The following is a 20,051-nucleotide window of genomic DNA, read 5'->3' as shown; positions in this document are numbered from 1 at the left end:
TGAGTGAAGGAGTGTGAGCAATTCCTCTAACAATGTTACATGCTCCTCTCTGGTGTTAGTCTGTAACAATAAATCGCCGATATATTGGACCAAGCACTTGAGTTAGGAAAACTTTCCTCGTCTTGTAGCTTGTCGTCTGTGAAAGATGGTCGGGGAATTATGGAAACTCTGTGGTATGCAAGTCCAAGTGTATTGCTGTCCCTGGAAGATAAAGGTGAACTTGTACTGGTAGGACCGATTTAAAGGGATGGACCAGAAACCATTACTGATATCCAGAACAGTAAAAAACTTTGCCTGGGCTCCCTGTCTCACCATGGTGATAGGGCTTGTAGCTACTGGGGGGCTATAAGTGGGGTAACCTTATTTAATTCCTGATAATCAATCATTAACCTCCATGATCCATCTGCTTTCTTTATAGGCCATATTGGTGCATTGTTTATTGATGCCACCTGACTCAACACTCCCTGTTGTAATAGACTATCAATTACTTTGGCCATGTCCCCTTCTGCCTGTCTGGGAAACTGTATTGAATCTGAAGTTTCTGACCCTTCAATTAACACCTCCCTAGGTACCTGGCCACAATCACTCTTATGCTGAGCAAACAGCCCTTTGTTTCTTTGAAGCGCCTCCCTGAAGGCTGGACCACTGCTAGTCGGTAAGGGATCAAACCAGAATTTCCCTATTGTGTTAACCCTATTAGCATATGTCCAGACTGGAATGATTGATGGCGCTCTGCTAATCGTAGCCATCTGCCAAATGCATTGATTAGCTGGATCAAATGAACCATTTATTCAGGTATCAGACCCAAGAATGTGTTTAGCATTTGGGGGAAGGTCAACTAACACCACTTGATGGTCATACACCTCGTTGCCTAGGCAGACCTGTACAGGGGCTGTAATCAGCCCCCCTGCATGTGTCCCGTGAATTCACTGAATGTGTTTGTACCCGTAGTTGGCCAAAGGATGTCTATCTTCAATTTTGATATATTCAGGATATTTCAGGAACCTCCAGTTTCCCAAAGGAACTCTACGAGGTGGTCTCTTACCTCGCCGTTAACTATGGAACTCCCTATGCTAGCCGGCCTGGTGCTACAAACCCAGGCTGGAGAGGCTGAACACCATCAATATAGGGTCCCATAGATGGGGACCGTTGGATATAGTGGTGAGTTAGGACTCAAGGTATGCATGGGGTGACCGGGACCTTCTATTGGTGGTGGGTGGTGTTCTCTCTTGTATCTAGAAGCTGGCCTAACTGGTGGAGACGGTGGTCCTGCTTGTCTTGGGGACCCTTTATAGGGTGTTGGGGGCTTGTACATTCTCGGGAGAAGTGTCCTGGCTGCCGCAATTAAAACATGTTCTTCTATCTCTCCCCAGGCTGCTATGTAAGGTGGAGCTCTACCTCTCTGGTGTTGGTGATCTCCTCGACCCTCATTCCTCCATATTGGACTCTAGTCAGCCCTTATCGGAAGAATTCCAGCTTTCCTATTTGAAAGTGACTTTGGGAGTCCCTGAACTTCCTGTTCCCAGACTTGAACAAACCATCAGAGGGCCCATGCTTCGTTGTGTGTGGTCTCTGCGGGGTCAAAATTAACTCAGGCTTTCTTGCCTTCCTCTATAGTGTGTGACATTAATGTCCTAGCCTATTTGGATGAATCGGCCTCATTTAATCTAGCCCAAACTAATTCCCCATATACTTCCATGAAATGGATCCATAAATGACCGATGTTCCCCTTTCCTCTGCCTACATTTATGTAATCCACCTACAAGGATCTCCTTTATTAAATCCTACTGCGGTCAAAATTGCTTCCTTGAGCTCGCTCAAGGCTCCTTCCCTGACGTTTTAAGGAGCTGGCAGGGCAGACCGTACAGAATAGCTTAAGCACATGACTATTAACTTTACTTCTTCCCTTCCATGCAATATCTTTTGCTGCCTAACCTCCTCAAAGAAACTGGGGGGGTCAACCGATGGCTCAAAGGTTGGGATTTTATTTGCGATTTTGGCCAATTGTGCTGCTGTAAATGGGGTCAAGTATGTAAAAGCTGGGCCCTGAGCCACTCCTACCCAATGTTCAGTCATCACTGGGTGCATCAGTACTGGAGGTGAATTTGGGAGCGCAAGTGGGTATGACTTCCCCTGGGAAAGATGGTGGTAGACCCCAAACTTTGGTTCGTGTAATGTACAGTTTAGCATTCTCTTTTTACTCTCCCAATCTGCATTCTTTATCTCCTCTTCCTGTACTGTTCCAAAGGTACATACAAATCTGTTTTGAACCGATAATGGGGATTCCAGCCATGAAATTTCTTGCTGGCATTTGCAGTGGTCAGCGGTTGCCTATCTCAGTTCTTTACTGGCTTGATGTAGTACTTTGATTGCCGCCTGCAGATCGGTGCACTTAGCTTCCAGTCATGCTGCCTCCTACTCGGCTTCACCTTTGGCCAAAACAGTAAGCTGGACGCCTTGATAGGTTCTCTCATACTGGGGCTGAAAATTGCCCAGATGTAATAAATTTGCCTGATTTGTTCTTTTTAATTTGTCTACCTCTGAGTCCTTTTTCAGCTTTTATTTGCTCTATCCTCTCCTGTTGCTGTTCCGTTAGTTTCTCAATCTCCTCCTCTTTTTCCTCTTTTAATTTCCTAACCTGTCCCTCCCTCTCTTCTGAGAAAGTAGAGGCATTAGTGGCTTTCTTAACTATAGTGTCAGATGGGGGGACCAGGACATGTTGTTGTTGATCTGGACACCTAAAAACCTGAAGCCCTCGACCTTTTCTACTTCGTCCCCGTTGACGTAGACAATCTCCTTCATTTGTTGACATTGACAGAGGGATTACTGTTGCCACATTAGTTCGCCAGATTCTCTGTCTCATTCCTGTACTCTGTCTCATCATTGTTTAAGATCTGACCCTCTATAGTGGTGTCATCAGGAAACTTGAAAATTGAGGGGAATTTGGCCACACAGTCTTAGATGTATAAGGAGTAGTAAGGGGCTGAGAACACAGCCCTGTGGGGCACTGGATGTTGAGGATGATTACGGAGGACGTGTTGTTTCCAATCCTTACTGATTGTGATCTGTGAGTTAGGAAGTTCAAGATCCTGTAGCAGAGGGAAGTGCTGAGGCCCAGGCCATGGAGTTTGGAGATGAATGTCATGGGAATTATGGTGTTGAAGGCTGAGCCGTAGTCAATAAATAGGCGTCTGATATAGGTGTCCTTGTTACCTAGGTGTGGTGTTTAGGCAGTGTTTAAGATGAGGTGTGGTGCTTTGAACATTGTTTCAGACAAGGTGTGATGCTTTGAGCAGTGTTTAAGATAAGCTGTCATGCTTTGAACAGTGTTTAAAGTGAGTGGCACTACTACATTTGAAATTAAATTCATTGATTTTGACTTCAAATGTGAGAGTGTTGACCTTTGTTACACTACATGCCTTGGGCCTTTGTTCTTGGCATTGATTTCTACAACTATATCTTCCTAGAGTAGTCTGGAATATTTCCTGATACCTCAATAATGTCTCGTCACTTTTCCTCCTCCACTGCCAATGCCTCGTGTGCAGCTTCAGACTATCTTTAACATGCTCTGTGCTTTGTTGCACCGTGATTTACACTTCTCGATGCTCAAGCTCATCTGCAATCCATTCCAGCACCTTTAAGGAGTACAGACTCACCTAATTAGAACTAGCCTGTCACAATCTTTGGTTGTCTGCTGAACCAATGCAGTCACTCAGTAGTGTGTTTAGTGCTGGACTGCGCTTAGCAAACAGGCAAATTGGCACCAAGTTCATTAAATTAAAAGCGGAGGAATTTAGAGTAGCTAAGAGCAGTGGGCGAGAAGAGGATTGGGAAAGGTTTAAATGTCAACAAAGATTGACAAAGAAGTTGATAAAGGAGGGTAGGAGAAGCTATGAGGCTGGGCTAGCACTTAATATAAAAAAGGATAGCAAGAGTTTTTATAAATATATAAAAAGGAAGAGGCTGGCTAGGGTGAACGTTGGTCCTTTAGAGGATGAGAAAGGGGAGCTAGTGGTAGGGGATGGGGATATGGCGAAGGTCTTGAATAACTTTTTTGTTTCTGTCTTCACGGAGGAGGACGTGAATAATTTGCCGGGTGTTAGCAATGGAAAGGTGGTAGGAATGGAGGGTCTTAATGACATTACTGTTACTAGAGAGGTGGTGCTCGACAGACTGGAGGGGCTGATTGTGGACAAGTCCCCAGGACCGGATGGAATGCATCCGAGGGTTCTGAAAGAAATGGCGGAGGTGATAGTGGATGCCTTGGTGGTTATTTTCCAGACGTCGCTGGATTCCGGGGAAGTGCCGGAAGATTGGAAAACGGCTAATGTTACGCCGTTGTTTAAGAAGGGTGCCAGGCAAAAGGCGGGGAATTATAGGCCGGTTAGTTTAACATCTGTGGTAGGTAAAATGTTAGAATCCATCATTAAGCAGGAAATTGCGAGGCATCTTGAAGGGAATTGCTTGATAGGGCGGACGCAACACGGTTTCATTAAAGGGAAGTCGTGTCTGACAAATTTACTGGAGTTCTATGAGGATGTGTCTAGGGCAGTGGATAGAGGAGAGCCGGTGGATGTGGTCTTTCTGGACTTTCAGAAGGCGTTTGACAAGGTACCTCACAAGAGGTTATTGCAGAAGGTCAGGGGACATGGAGTTGGGGGTAGGGTGTTAGCGTGGATAGAGGATTGGTTGTCAAATAGGAGGCAGAGAGTGGGGGTCAATGGGTGCTATTCGGATTGGCGGATGGTGACTAGTGGGGTGCCCCAGGGGTCGGTGCTGGGGCCTCAGCTATTTACCATTTATATAGATGATCTGGAGGAGGGAACCGAGTGCAGGGTGTCGAAATTTGCTGATGACACCAAGATTGGGGGAACGGCAAATTGTGCGGAGGGTGTGGAGAGTCTACAGAAGGATCTAGATAGGCTGGGCGAATGGGCCAGGAAATGGCAAATGGAATTTAATGTTGGCAAGTGTGAGGTGGTCCACTTTGGTAGGAAGAATGGTAGGAAGGACTATTACTTACGTGGCGAAAAACTGCAGCAGGCGACGGTGCAGAGGGACCTCGGGGTCCTTGTGCATGAATCGCAAAAACCCAGCTTGCAGGTGCAGCAGGTGGTCAGGAAGGCGAATGGGATGCTGGCCTTCATAGCGAGGGGGATTGAATATAAAAGTAGGGAGGTCTTGCTGCAGCTGTATAGGGCATTGGTGAGGCCGCAGCTGGAGTACTGTGTGCAGTTTTGGGCGCCGCACCTGCGCAAGGATATTTTGGCCCTGGAGGGAGTGCAGAGGAGGTTTACTAGGCTGATACCGGAGTTGAGGGGATTGAGCTATGAGGAGAGGCTGAATAAACTAGGCTTGTACTCGTTAGAGTTTAGAAGAATGAGGGGAGATCTCATTGAGACGTATAAGATGATGAATGGGATGGATAGGATAGAGGTGGAGAGACTCTTCCCGCTCAAAAAAGACAGTAGGACTAGGGGGCACAGCCTCAAGATAAAGGGGAGGCGGTTTAGAACGGAGTTGAGGAGGAACTTCTTCACTCAAAGGGTGGTGAATCTCTGGAATTCTCTGCCCGTTGAAGTGGTGGAGGCTGCCTCGCTAAATATTTTTAAGAAGCGGGTTGATGGGTTTTTGATAAGAGAAGGGATTAAGGGTTATGGGGAGAGGGCGGGAAAGTGGAACTGAGCCACGACAGATCAGCCATGATCTTATTGAATGGCGGGGCAGGCTCGAAGGGCTAGATGGCCTACTCCTGCTCCTATTTCTTATGTTCTTATGTTCTTATGTGCTATCTGCTTCAGAAGTAATAAACATTCACTATTCACACTTCACAATCCGATATCAAAGGTGATCAAATTTAACCCCCTTCAAATCTAAGTATGCCTCATTTGAATGGACATGATGTGGAGATGCCGGCGTTGGACTCGGCTAAACACAGCAGGAAGTCTCACAACACCAGGTTAAAGTCTAACAGGTTTATTTGGTAGTAAATGCCACTAGCTTTTGGAACGCTGTTCCTTCGTCAGGTGAGTGGAGAGTTATGAACACAAACAGGGCGTATAAAGGCACACACTCAGTTTACAGAATACTGATTAGAATGCGAGTCTTTACAGCTAATCTGCTATTCAGATACAGTTTGTGATCAGAACTCCCCACTCACCTGACGAAGGAACAGCGTTCTGAAAGCTAGTGGCGTTTACTAGCAAATAAACCTGTTGGACTTTAACCTGGTGTTGTGAGACTTCTTACTGAATTGAATGGACACATGGGGTGAATTTTATTGTTGTGATGTGATGTGGCTGTAAAACTCTGCAACCCATTCAGAGATCCGTTGATCTCGGCAGGATTGGAAAATCCCATCAGTGTCCATGGAAAAGTCAGTGGAGGCAGTAAACAATTTTGTGAGAAATCAAAAAACCCCGTCCACTTTCGCATCCCCGGTTTCCGTTTGTATTATTAGTTTCCATTACCATCACTAGCTCACATTCGCATTTTTCATTTACACAGGTATTGCATTGTCCTTTGCTTGACTATTCATGGGCCAAAAGAATTAATGAAGCAGGAATTTCAGATATGATAAAATTCAGAAAACCAACAACTGCTCACATTAAAAAATACTTTTATCCAGAAGGAGCATATCAAACATCATACCTGATTTAAAATTCTGCAGATATTCATGAGTCCAGTTGAGGTGAATATAAATCATCCTTACCAGGAATTTGTTTTGGTGAGGACTACTGAATTCAAATATGTAAATTCTTATGGAATTTCTTACATAATTTAAATATATCATATATTTTTTTAAACACTCAGTAAAGTGTTTCATTTTTCCTTGCAGGTACTGTATCATTAATATCTTTGGCTATATTGTCATATGATCGTTATGTTACAATCACTGAAGCGACAGAAGCTGACAGAACGAACTACCGTAAGGCATTTGCTGGGATTTCGTTTTCCTGGATCTACTCATTGATGTGGACATTGCCCCCTCTGTTCGGATGGAGTCACTACGGTCCTGAGGGGCCAGGAACTACATGTTCTGTGAATTGGTATGCAAAAGACATCGCCAACGTGTCTTATATTGTGTGTCTCTTCACTTTCTGCCTGGTCATCCCCTTTCTGGTGATTGTCTACTGTTATGGAAGAATGCTGCTGACAGTAAAGAAGGTAAGTCGCACCATATACTTTCCGATCTAGGACTCATTTTTGCATTACTGTATCAGCATTGATGAATTGCCTAAGGTAGATGGTATGCTCAGTTAGACAATGGATTATAAGAAGGTGCTTAGAATCATAGAAACCCTATAGTGCAGAAAGAGGCCATTTGGCCCATCGAGTCAACACTGACCACAATCCCACCCAGGCCCTACCCTATATCCCTACACGTTTACCTGCTAATCCTTCTAACCTACGCATCTCAGGACACTAAGGGGCAATTTTAGCATGGCCAATCAACCTAATCCGCACATCTTTGGACTGTGGGAGGAAACTGGAGCGCCCAGAAGAAACCTACGCAGACACGAGAATGTGCAAACTCCACACAGTCAGTGGCCCAAGCCGGGAATCGAACCCAGGTCCCTGGAGCTGTGAAGCAGCACTGCTAACCACTGTGCTTGTTTCAGAGCTCCATTGGTGATGACTGTTGAAAAATAACTAAACACAAAAAGCAAATGTTTACCATTTGGTGTAAGTAAAATGTAACTATTTACAAAGGAAAAGTTCCACTTGGGCCGAGTAACAGGTAGTGACTCTCCCTGTTGATAGAATGGTTGAGCCAGAGGATACCAATTGAGGTGATTGACAAAAGAAGCAATGGTGACATGAGGAAAAACCTACTTGCACAGCAAGTGATTAGGATCAGGAAGACACTGCCTGAGAGTGTGGTTGAGGTAGATTCCGTTTCAGCTTTCAGAAAAGAATTCGGATAATTATCTGAAGAGAAAAATGATATATGGGAAAATGGCGAGGAATGGAATTAGCTGAGATGCTCTTGCAGAGAGCTAGTACAGATATGATTGGGCTGATTGGCCTCTGCTGGAACCATTCTATCATTTTATAGGCTGGATTTGATGGTGACCCTATTTCCCAGCATAAATGTCAGGAATGAGCCTGCCCCCACTTTGCTGGCTCTCCCTGTTGCCAGTTAATGGCTATTATGCCATTAATTGGCTTGAACTGGGCCTACGACCTGCATCAGTGGAAGAAGTCCCACATCAGAGAGCAGCAGCCAATCAAATGATAAAATTGTGATGGGGCGGAGCCTGGTGTCTAGTTCTATAGCCCACCCCCTTCCCACTCCCTGCCAAATCATCCTCTCGGGCTATAAATTCCAGCCCTTTTCATTCTGTCTCTGGATTCTCCATTCATTAAATTGAATGGGGTAACTTTGACACTTTCTAATAGTGCAAAATGGGAGACAATGAGTTGGCAACCCATCTTTCTGAATAGGCAGGTGTGAACATATTCTGATGCAGGTGTGTGGTGGCTTAATTTTGCCTTTGCATGATAGTGTGAAGAGGCAGGCAGCGAATTGATAGCCTGCTTTGTAACAATGAACATTGAGAGAGATGTAAAACAGGCTGCAAACTTGCTAATGCCCATTTTGCACTATTAACCCAAATCAAAATTAGCCCCTAATGTGTACAACATAATAGGTGAGCAACTTGAGAATTGGAATCACCTGTAATGATCTGACATTCAATGTACCTGGGGATATTAAAACTCACAGCAAGAAAGCTTCACTTTACTTGCAAAGAATAACAGTGTTTCCAGCTGAGAATACATTTCCCCAGGATGAAGTGGTTCACGATCAACTGTGGCTGTTAGATAGTACCAGCTGTTTGACTGCATAGCAACAGGATCTTTCTCAAAAAGTAAATCATATTTAAAATGCCATAAGCTGTTTTTATAGTGTGTTGCAAGTTCAAGTAATTCAATAAATGCCTGCGGTACATGTGGTCTTGCTACTCAAACGAATGAAGTTGCCCTGTAACACAATCAGCCCTCATGCTCAGTGCCGTGAATGGAACGGCTTAGTGTTCCATTGCTGAGCAGATCTCATTGCAAATGTAACTTTAAAAAGTAAACTAAACAATAAGGAATATTTTCCTGTTGTTTTTTATATAAAGATGGCAAAAATGTTTTGAACTGTACTTGAATGATTGAAGTCAGTGGGAGGACAGAATTTAATACTTGGAGCCTACAGTTATATTATTACATAACCACCTTCAAGTCTCTGACAGTCAAAGCCAGGAACCCATCACCCAGCCCATTGATGACTAGGACAGCAGTTTGGCAAACTGCTTCCAGCCTTCTGCTTACTGCTTCTTGGAGCAACTCCTATCAGGAGATCTGCTGACATGGTATGTCACATTCTGTTGTCTTGCACCATCCTCACACATTCACAATAGCTCATCTGCAGCCACTCTGTGACATTCATCATTTAATTTTGCCTCTTTCTGCCACCCTCCTCTTTGACCTCCAGGAGAGATTTCTGGAGCTATTCAGCTCTGATCAAATGGCCAAAATATTGGCATTTGTGTTTTTCTGGATGTCAGCTCTGAAGAGTTCCTTTCACTCTGGCAATTTCAAACAGCTCTTCATTTGTCTTATGTTCTGCACATGGAATTTTTCACTAATGTCTTTCAATCCACATTTCAAAGGTCTTGATTTCCTTCTGCGGCTCTTCATCTATTGTCTCTGTTACTGAGGCAGACAGGAAAGTGGATAGAATGTCACATCTTGTGCATTTTTGTTTCCTTATTACAAGTTTGAATTTTCTCGTGAACACATACTTCATCTTCCTGAAATCACTTCTGGCTATCTCTGTGCTTCTTCTGACTTCAGCATCACATCTGCATCTTTTGTTATCACTTTCCTAAATAGACAAAGTTATCTACTTGTTCCAGAGTGCCTTTAAAAAAAAAATCAATTACAGAATGAGGGCATCGCTGGCTAGGCCAGCATTAGTTGCCCATATCTAGTTGCCCTTCAGAACATGGTGGTGAGCTGACTTCTTGAACCACTGTAGTCCCTGAGTTACACCCATACTGCAGTTAAGGAGGGAATGCTAAGATTTTGACACAGGAACAGTGGAGGAATGGTGATATATTTCCAAATCAGGATAGGATGTGACTTGGAGGGGAGCTTCCAAGTGGTGATACTCCCAGGTATCTGACACGCTGGGTTTGCTGTTGGCATTTCCTTTGCTAGGTAAGTACCTCGGAATTGTACCTCTGGAAGTGCATCTAATTCTCTGAATATTGTTATTATCACAGTTGATATTACCACTGGACAAGTCAGATTCTAGAAGTGGAAACTGGTTTGACAGATCCTAACCTTTATTTTTGCTTTGGAAAGTTGAAGGGTGGCTACTGAACAGGAGTCACAGGAGCCTGCTGATGAAATTTAAAAAAAACATTTATTAAACAAGGAAAACTATATTGTACCACTCCTTTACCCATAATATGCCCTTACAGACATGTACAGATTTGTTAGATTTTGTAACTTGTGTCAACCTATCTTATACTCTAATGTTCATGGTAAGTATATAGATCATGCACTAATAGGCAAATTGTGGTTGGACACACATTCTGAAACCAAGTGACAGATGTCAGCAACTTCCATGGATCTCTCATCAATTCTGTCCAAGTCTTCTCACACTGTGAGCCAACTGATCTTGAATTTTCCAGCTGTTCACCAGGGATCATCTGGTTCTGCTGATGGTGCTCCCCCACTGCAGGTTCCCTGGTGGCATGAAGTGCAGCCAATGGGAAATCCTTCTGACAGTGATGGGACCAGAAGATCCTGCTTCGAGAAAAATGTTGTGCCACCACCCACTGAGAGAAACACACCATAGGGAAGGCAGAAAGTTCCCCCTCTTTCTTTCACGCATGGATTTCCACTCTCTGCTCCTGAAGAATTCACCTCAGAATTTTATCCAAAACTATGCTTTCACTTGGAACTAGAGATATTTTAAGTAAACTGTATTTGTGTTAAGCACGTTCAGAATAAGCAATAGCTCTAAGTTTAAGTTTAATTTATATATTGTATTTGTATGATAAGACAAGAGAATTTTTCAACAAGGATCCACCACTGAGATTTCAATCTCTGTTAAGTTCCCCTTCCCTGGATTGCCATGTACATTCAAGCTTTACCTTCTAGGAACACTCTCAGATACTCAGCCATACCAACAGAACACAACTGCTTCATAGGCCCATGATCAGGAGTCAACAATGTCTGGCTGTCTCCTCTAATCTCCTGGCTTCTCGCAAGCCAACTTTGTTTTGATTCTGTTTCCTACAACTTTCTCTTTTGAATGTGGAGCTTTTTCCTTTGCTCCTCACTTTAACTTAACAGAACAGGGTCTTGTTCAGATTCCAGCTCTTGTTCCTGAACTTAAGTGTCTTCCAGGGCCTCTCTTTTGTGCCCCACTCCTTGGTTTGTGGGACCTTCCCTTGTTCTATTGGGAAATCTAATTTCTGCAATTCCTGGCACCTGCTTCCAACTGAATTAAAACTGCTTTCTGTTTCTCCCTGTGCCTGTGGACCTCTTTTACTAGGCAACAACATGGTTTTTTTCTGCTTTTGTGTTTTTTCTAACTTCCCTTCAGAAGTTATAAAACCTTAATAAAATGCAGGTGTAAAACAGACTCACAGTGCAGGCCTCACTCTAAAGTGAAATCAAAGCTCAGGTTTCCAATGAACACACAAATACAGAATAGAAAATAAACTTAAACATAACCACAACACAAATAACTTACTTGGACTGATCTCCAGTTACTAACAATATTTGTTCTTTGTACAGACTGAATAATTTTGGTGACTGTACCACCTCATCATACTCTGTAGATGAATTATATCTGATTGCCCATCTGTATGATTCTCACTATTTGGTCCCAATATAGATTTTTGATAAACCTGCATGTTTCAGTTTCACCATCACAAACCAGGACAAAATATTTTAAGCAGAGGTACTTGCTGCTTTAATATTTATAGTATGATTTAAATTGTTTGTGTGACAGATTGGGTTCATTTTCAAACTCTTAAAATAGTCAGGGATAAAATTAGATCTGTTAGCTTTTGATGTCTCTCGAGGCAACAGTCAAATAAATGAATGGGCCACACTTGTCATGAGTAACAAGCAATATATTACAAGTTGGTTCCATTTATTTAACCTAGTTGCTCTTGTTATGAATGAAGGATGTCATGAAAGTTAAAGTAGAATATGTAAGCATTAGATAATGTTGTGTCACAGCTCCCCAGCCCTTGGAGACAAAAAATGAATTACATTTCTCTTTTTTTATTGCCTGGTCTTGTGAAAGTGAAGAAGAAAGGGATGAGGTCGACACATTTTCTAATTGACACTGTCAAATCACACACACAGCTTACAGGGACCGTGGCAGTTCCCTGCTGCATTTTTGAAGTTTAAACCTGGGTTTGGGCTTCAGCAAGGACATTGATCTTCCTGGGATGTGGAATTTTTAGGTGATCTGGGATGATTCTTTGAAAGGATCTGGGGGTTTTATGGGAAAATTAACATTCAGAGGGTAATAATGGCCATGATGTTCTGGGCTATCTGTAACAGAAATCTGAGGGGGAAATTCTCCCAAAAAAGTTCTAAGTGCTGAACTGGTGAAAAATCACAGTTGTTTTTTCAATGCGAGATCACACTTGAATCTCCCACACTCTCAGCAATGCAGAGATCACTATGACGATAATCATTAAAAGCTTTTGGGGTGGGGTGGGGGGGGGGGGGGGGGGGGCGGTGGGTGGCGGTGTAGCCTATTTACATCAGAGTCTGAAAGTTCTGAAACTCTGCACATGCACAGTGGTGCTGCCTCCCGCTTGCTGGCCAGCTCAATCGCTGGCCCGCCCAGGACCATTACAGTGCTGCCCCTCCAGCAGACCCCCCCCACCACCCGCACCCCCCCCCCCCCCCCCACACTCACGGGCCCCATAGCCATTCCTGGGCTAGCCCCCAAGCCCCCACTGTCCAGGAGCGCCCTGATCTCCAGCACCCCCCTTCCCCCCAGCAATGATGATTCTCTCCTCCCCGCCCTTGCAGTCTCCAGTAGACACATCCCTCACCCCCGACCCCAACAGTCTGCTCGATCGCTGGCCTCCCTCCAGGCCCAACCAGATCTCAATGCAGAGTGGCAGTGGGATCCCCTACCCCCACCGACCAGCCCCATGACCTGATGGCAGTGCCTATGTGCCATCTGGGCATGGGCACTTTTCCCCTTGGGGATACAGGCTGACACTGTCAGGGTGTCCATGCCCAGGGGGCACCACCCCTCTGCTGCCTGACACCCCCCAGGGGGTCCTGATTGCTCCCCCTTCACTCCAGAGGGGTCTCCTGCTAGTTCCGCAAAAGTGGGGAGCTACTCTAAACCCCGCCAGAGTGAAATTGTACTGGCATGGAGGGAGGTGCTATCAGGCCTGAAGAATTAAGTACGGGGCCTGGTAATGGCATTTAAGTTACATTAAAATAAGAGTAAAATCACTGACCTGCTGTTCCCGCTGGTTTCCAGTGTGGTCGCGACTGCACCAGATATCTGTCGCTGGGAGATGTGCGCACATTAGGAATGCATGCATGAATCCCCCGAATCAGCGCACATGCAATTCTCCCAGCCCGACCCGTCAAAAAATTGGCAGGTCGGGATTGGATACTCAGCTGCTGAGTGTCTGAGATTGCAAGAACTTTTGATCATAGGACTGGGCAGTTGGTGTCCAGCTTAGCTCTTCCCTGTTCACTTTGGTAACCTGTGGGTTCAGTTATTGAAACCCAGGCACTGGGGTCAAACTGATTGAGAGAATGTTGGGGTTCTTGACCTCTTTCACAATTCCAGCAGTCTACTGTGTGACTGCCACTGCAGAATACATTGCAAGGAACTTCAAAGTTGCCTGAAGGTCTCCAGCACGGAAGGCTCTGATATTATTTTGAAGGTGGCTTCAGAATCGGAGTGGGAAGGGAGAATGAGACTGCATGGAAAAAACCCAGAGGACAGCTGAGCGGGCTGGAATTTGTGATCGCATCTCGATCGTACCAATTCATTTGGATTTCCAGGCTCTACATCACTAAAATGCTCAGTCGGTGTGGATCTGTGCAGCAGGATCAGAGCTATATTTAAAAGGGCAAAGAGAGATTGAGGGAGTTTAGGAATGGATGGTGACTTTGAGTAAGGGCAGTAGCAAGATTCAATTATGTAACACTGGATGCAGTCAAGGGCAGGAAGAATTCAATTCTTTCCAGCAATGGGAGAAATAAAGCTGCTGTCTGACCAAGCTAGTATGGTTAGAGATCGCTGAGGAAGTGAATGGCAGGAGTGTTGTAATATTAGCTATGGCCCCTGCTTCTGGTTATTACCCACTGATCTCAGATAGAGAGAGAAGGAATATTAGCCCCTTTATCATCCTCCAGCTGTAACCCACACACTGGCTGGTGAGTACAGAATGTTGCCTCCTGACCTATCTATTTCAATAGTTTGCTCAGCAACACCAACGGTGGGCACATGCTGCCATGAATCACTCCTTAATCAATGGGACTATGATCCAAGTCGGATGGGGACATCCCTCATCTCCATGAGTCTGCTCCCAAGAAAGAAAAGATCCGGGATGTTGGGCTACAGGGTCCCTGCTCCTGATCACTGCCAAGTGTTCCCTGCTTTGGAGACAGAGGGGAAATCAGCTGGGATTCCCCGACTTTCTCTCTGCACCTCTCTCACTTCCCCACTCACCTTGATATGAATGTACGATAGTAGTGCTGAGGAAATCTGTTGCAGTTCAGATTGAACTTCTTTTCCTGGTTGTACACCAGCTGTGTATTGATGGGTGAATATCCCTTGCAGTTTGATACCTGCTGGTTGCTGTGGTAGTGTTTGAATTGTAAGAAGTCTCTCAACACCAGGTTAAAGTCCAACAGGTTTATTTGGAATCATAACTTTTTGGAGCATTGCTCCTTCATCAGCTCGTAATTCCAAATAAATCTGTTGGACTTTAACCTGGTGTTGAGAGACTTCTTACTGTGCCCACCCCAGTCCAATGCCAGCATTTCCACACCAGTGTTTGGATAGTAATGCTTGTGCAGTCAGTGGCTATGGGAATACAGTCAAAGAGATGAATCCAAGTGTCTGCTCACAGTAGCTACTCTTCACTGGGAAAGAAGCCATCACTAACCTGCAATCCAAGGTCCTTCCCATGCTATTTATCAATTTGAATCCTTCAAAGTTTAAAATAAAGTTGTATCCACACAAGAACTCTGCTGAACATTTGCCAGTGGGAACAGACACCAGTTTCAACAGGCGAGGTTTTTCTTCAGCTGGGGCAATGACAAATTTAAATACCCACCTGTACTGCTGTTTAATCTGGCCTCCACTTCATTGGTAATTTTCACAAGCCCAGGAAACTCATTCTGATATGGAGAAAAGTTAAAAACTATTTAAAAATACCTCATTAATGCTTCCCAGAATCAATGCTTTCATTCATCCAGTTTGAAAATGTCCGTCTTCAGCAAAACTTCCATCAAAATCCAAATGCATCTTTGCTAATTCGGAAGTTGCCACATTGGAGTCTGGTTGTAGTACAGCAAAAAAAAAAACAAATTTTGCTCTCCACCCATCCCCAACATAGCCACTCTTGGGGTTAAAATTCACTCCTAACTCTGTGACCAGATAGAGGGAGAGTAGGACTCTGCAAATTCCCTCTCTTTATTGGAGAATGTTAGCCTTTCACCTCCACTTCCTACAGCCTACCATTCTTTTGCACATGACAGACCCAGGAAGTGGCAGTAAGAGGGGTGCAAAAAAGAGATAATGTACCAGGATCCAAGCTCCCCCCGCCCCCATTGCTATTTGTAGGCAGTAGTCAACAACAGGCCTGGTGGGGAGGGGGGGCCTGGGGGACACCAGTCAGGTGATGAATGAGATGGTGGAGGTCAACTCCCTTAATTTAACCCAACAACATTTATACCATTTTTCCTGGATTCATACAGCTCTTCCACTAAAATGACAGCAAATGAACAGAGACCTTCTGTATAAATTGACCCTGACACCTTTAAACTGCCCACACACTGATTCTATTGCTGCCAGTATTCTAACAATTGTCAGAGTAATACTAACAGATTTAGAAGCAAGACAACCATATCTTCAATGCACTTTGATCATTTCAAAGCAATCATGTTTACTAAATGGTTGGGGCTGCCAGAGTGTAAAGAATCACACGGTTACATCACTGCTCAAGTATTTCATTACTTAATTATGGATAACTGCTTTATCAAAACCACTGAAATAAATTGAATTTCTTGATTGTTTAGTAGATCATAAGAACATGAGCCAGGAAGAGTCAGTTTAGTTAATCAGTTTTTTTTAATACTATGCTAACAATTATTTTCAACTACAATGTGCTCACACTTGGGCCTTTCCGTCAAACACCTGAACTGACACATTGATCTGGAGTCTGGAAAATTTGGGTCATTGGAGATGGGACGCAAGGTGGGACATAGAAAAATAGAAACATAGAAGGTAGGAGCAGGAGGAGGCCATTCAACCTTTCAAATCTTATCGCCATTCGTCACAATCATGGCTGATTGTTCAACTCAATGGTCTAATCCTGCTTTTTCCCCATAACTTTTGAACAATTCGCCAAAGTGCTATATCTAGCTGCCTCTTGAATACATGCAATGTTTTGGAATCAACTACTTTCTGTGGTAATGAATTCCACAGGTTCACCACTCTTTGGGTGAAGAAATGTTTCCTCATCTCTGCCCTAAATGGCCTACCCTGAATCCTCAGAATGTGACCCCTGGTTCTGGACACATCCACCATTGGGAATTTCCTTCCTGCATTTACTCTTTCTAGTCCTGTTAGAATTTTATAAGTCTCTATGAGATCCCCCTCATTCATCTGAACTCCAGCGAAAACAATCCTAACTCAGTCAATCTCTCGACATACATCAGTCTCACCATCCCCGCCATCAGCCCGGTAAACCTTTGCTGCACTCCCTCGAGAGCAAGAACATCCTTTCTCAAAAGGAGACCAAAACTGGACACAATACTCCAGATGTGGCCTCACCAATGCCCTGTATAATTGCAAAAACACATCCCTGCTCCTGTACTCGAAACCTCTCGCAATGAAGCCCAACATACCATTTGCCTTCTTTACCATCTGCTACACCTGCCTGTTTACCTTTAGCGACTGTTAAGGACACACAGGTCCTGCTGCATACTCCCTCTCCCAATTTACAGCCATTCAGGTGGTAATCTGCCTGAAACACATTCAAATGGGTTTGAGATGTGTGTGTCAGGTCCCTACAGAAGTTCTGATGTACAAACATATGTAAGAATTGCCCAGAAAGTATAAACTTTTAATGGGCTGATTCCCACTGCCACGGACCCTCTATGAATGTCCCAAACCTAAGCTCAGTGCATGAGTCAGTAGGAATTATCTACATCCTTAGTCTGGAAGTGCTCCACTGTTTAATATCTAGTCTAACTTGGTGGTTAGCCAGTTTAACTCACCCCACCCCCCCGCACACAAGTCAATCCCTGAGCCAGCCTGACTTGACTATCCTCCTGACCATCTGAATACGCCTCCCCCAACCACCTGACTATTCCACGACCACCATTCCCACTATACAATTACTATCAAACAGACCAAACTACCACCTGTTCACCTCGATTGTTCCCATGACCATTCAACTACCAATCCGACCAGAGCCGGCTACTACCGTGACCATCCAACCAGATCAAACCAACGCCCCCAAGCCCAACTTTACCACAACTACCTACCCACCTCATCCATCCAGCTGCCCTCACCCACCTAACCACCAACTCACTCATCCTTTCACTCAGTCACTTACTGAAAGACGAGGACTGAGATTTTTCGATCTGCCAAGGCGTGTTTTCCTGCGGCAGAGGCAGAATCTTCCAGTCCCAACGAAGTCAGTGGCCATACGTGTTGGGCCAACCAGGGGGAGGTTGCCTTTGGTGGGACTGGAAAGCCCAAAAAATTCTGCTCAGAGGTTTCTTCAAAGGGGAAGTGTTCTCCCTTCCATTTCTTCTTGCAGCCTACAGTCTTCCCCAAGAGACTGCACTGACACTACGATGATTCAGCCAGGATCTGAAGGAACAACTAAGATATCATGAAAGAGTCAGGTTACAGAAATCTTTGTGGGTGGCATTAACAAACTCAGCATTGACTCTGAATTGAAGATTTGGGCCATTATTCCAAGTTCAATGACATTTTCATCACTAAGAGCAATACCTTTTCCTCCTTGAATTAAGATGCCCAAGGTCACAATCTAATGTTGTTGCTTTGACCCTGAACTGAATGCCTCCAGAAACTCTGTCAACCAACAATTAAAATTCTGAAAAATCTCCTCACAGGACAATCGTACCTAATAACAGCATAACCTTAAATGTAGCTGAGAGTTCTTTTCAAGCTGTACTTGCTTTTAATCAAGCAGTCTAGTCAAGGTGTCACCAGTAGAAGTCTGCTGGAACTCTACCACAGAATTGGCAAAGGTCCAACAACAGAAACCTCTGTTGACCTCAGGCAGGAATTTCCGGTCTCGCCCGAGAGAGGCCATAGAATCTGGCCTAATCCCTGTTCGAATCATAGTTGTTGTAAAATGAGAATATTCATTCTCAGAAGAGCAGGTATCAGATAAAACCAATAGTGTCTATTTCAAACCTACATTTTGTTTCAGGTTAGGTTAATGCTTATTTTTTAAATTTGTTCTAGGGATGTGGGCACTTAATGCTCATTCCCCAGAATGATGAAGACATTAAAAGTCATCGAATTTGAGTCACATAATTTTATCCAGTTAGATCTTTTTGATCTGATGTAGATTTTTGTGCAATCTCAACAAAGTTTGTCAATGTTGGAGTATAAAGCACACTTCAAATTTTGGCACACATTCTCCAAATTCACAATTCTGTGCCTGATTTGCATTGGAGAATGCTGAGACTTAAAGGAATCTCCATTCTCTGGGATGACTGGAAGTGTCACAACATTTATGCTGTCTGCTCCCCCTTGAGCAATTCAATTGAAAAAAAAATGAAAGTTCACTTTATATTCACATCAGCTTTAGCACAAGAACCCTTTGTTTTAGTCTTACTTAGATGGCATCAAAACAGCTCTAAACAATAAAATATAGAGGTTACATGGACCTCTAAAATGTAACTTATAAAATAAATAGACAAAATACTGTGGATGGTGCAGATCTGAAAAAAAACAGAAAATGCTGGGAATACAAGGCAGCATCTGTGGAGAGAAAAGCAGTTAATGTTATCATTATAACATTATTAATGATCATATCTATTATTACAACAACCAAAAGTACATCACATATTTGAAATCTCTGTTCACAGTTATGAAGCTAACTTCAGTTCTGGAGAAAGATGCTAATCTTTACAATGGTCTATGCACAAGTTTTAGCAATGATTTGGGCTGGTATTCTCTGGCCATTCCTGGATTCTCTAGTTCCACAGCAGTGAACAGTGATTTGGCTGAGTGCCAAATTATCCCTTCTCACTTGCAATGGCAGTGGGGCATGAATGGCTGGAGAATTCTGACCATGATGTTTCTAATTTACCAACATGGGTGAATTTTCATTTATAGGGGCATTAGAAGTCATTCAGCCCCTCAAGCCTTCTCTGCCATTTAACTGAATCATGGCTGATCTTTTACTTCCTGTACTATCTTCATACTCCTTATTAGATATCCAGAAATATATCCACAGAAGAACCATAGAACTATAGAATCCCTACAGTGCAGAAAGACACCATCCAGCCCATCAAGTCTGCACCAACTCTTCAAAAGAGCATTCCACCAAGGTCTTCCCCTCTGCCCAATCCCCATAATCCCACACATTTACCATTTACTAATCCACCTAACCTATACACCTTTGAACTGTGGGAGGAAACAAGAGCACCTGGAGGAAACCCACACGAACATGAGGGAACATGCAAACTCCATATCCTCAGTCTCCCACGGCCAGAATCAAACCCGGGTCCCTGGTGCCGTAAGGTTGCAGTGTCACTCTGCTTTGAAC

At 44.0% G+C, this 20,051-nt stretch overlaps 1 protein-coding gene across 1 annotated transcript in view; it reads left to right on the top strand.

The window, feature by feature from the left end:
* The window catches only part of tmtopsa (teleost multiple tissue opsin a), a 104,812-nt gene that overhangs the window by 20,817 nt on the left and 63,944 nt on the right, over positions 1-20,051 (top strand). Inside the window, exon 2 of the mRNA XM_080185471.1 lies at positions 6,839-7,167. Within this exon, the coding sequence (XP_080041597.1) occupies positions 6,839-7,167 (329 nt within the window). The remainder of the gene's footprint in view (positions 1-6,838; positions 7,168-20,051) is intronic.

This window comes from Carcharhinus amblyrhynchos, chromosome 3 (genome assembly GCF_965287045.1).
Source record: "Carcharhinus amblyrhynchos chromosome 3, sCarAmb.v2.hapA, whole genome shotgun sequence".
Taxonomy (NCBI): domain Eukaryota; kingdom Metazoa; phylum Chordata; class Chondrichthyes; order Carcharhiniformes; family Carcharhinidae; genus Carcharhinus; species Carcharhinus amblyrhynchos.
The sequence above is the reverse complement of the archived record's forward strand: the minus strand, read 5'-3'. Positions and strand labels throughout refer to the sequence as shown.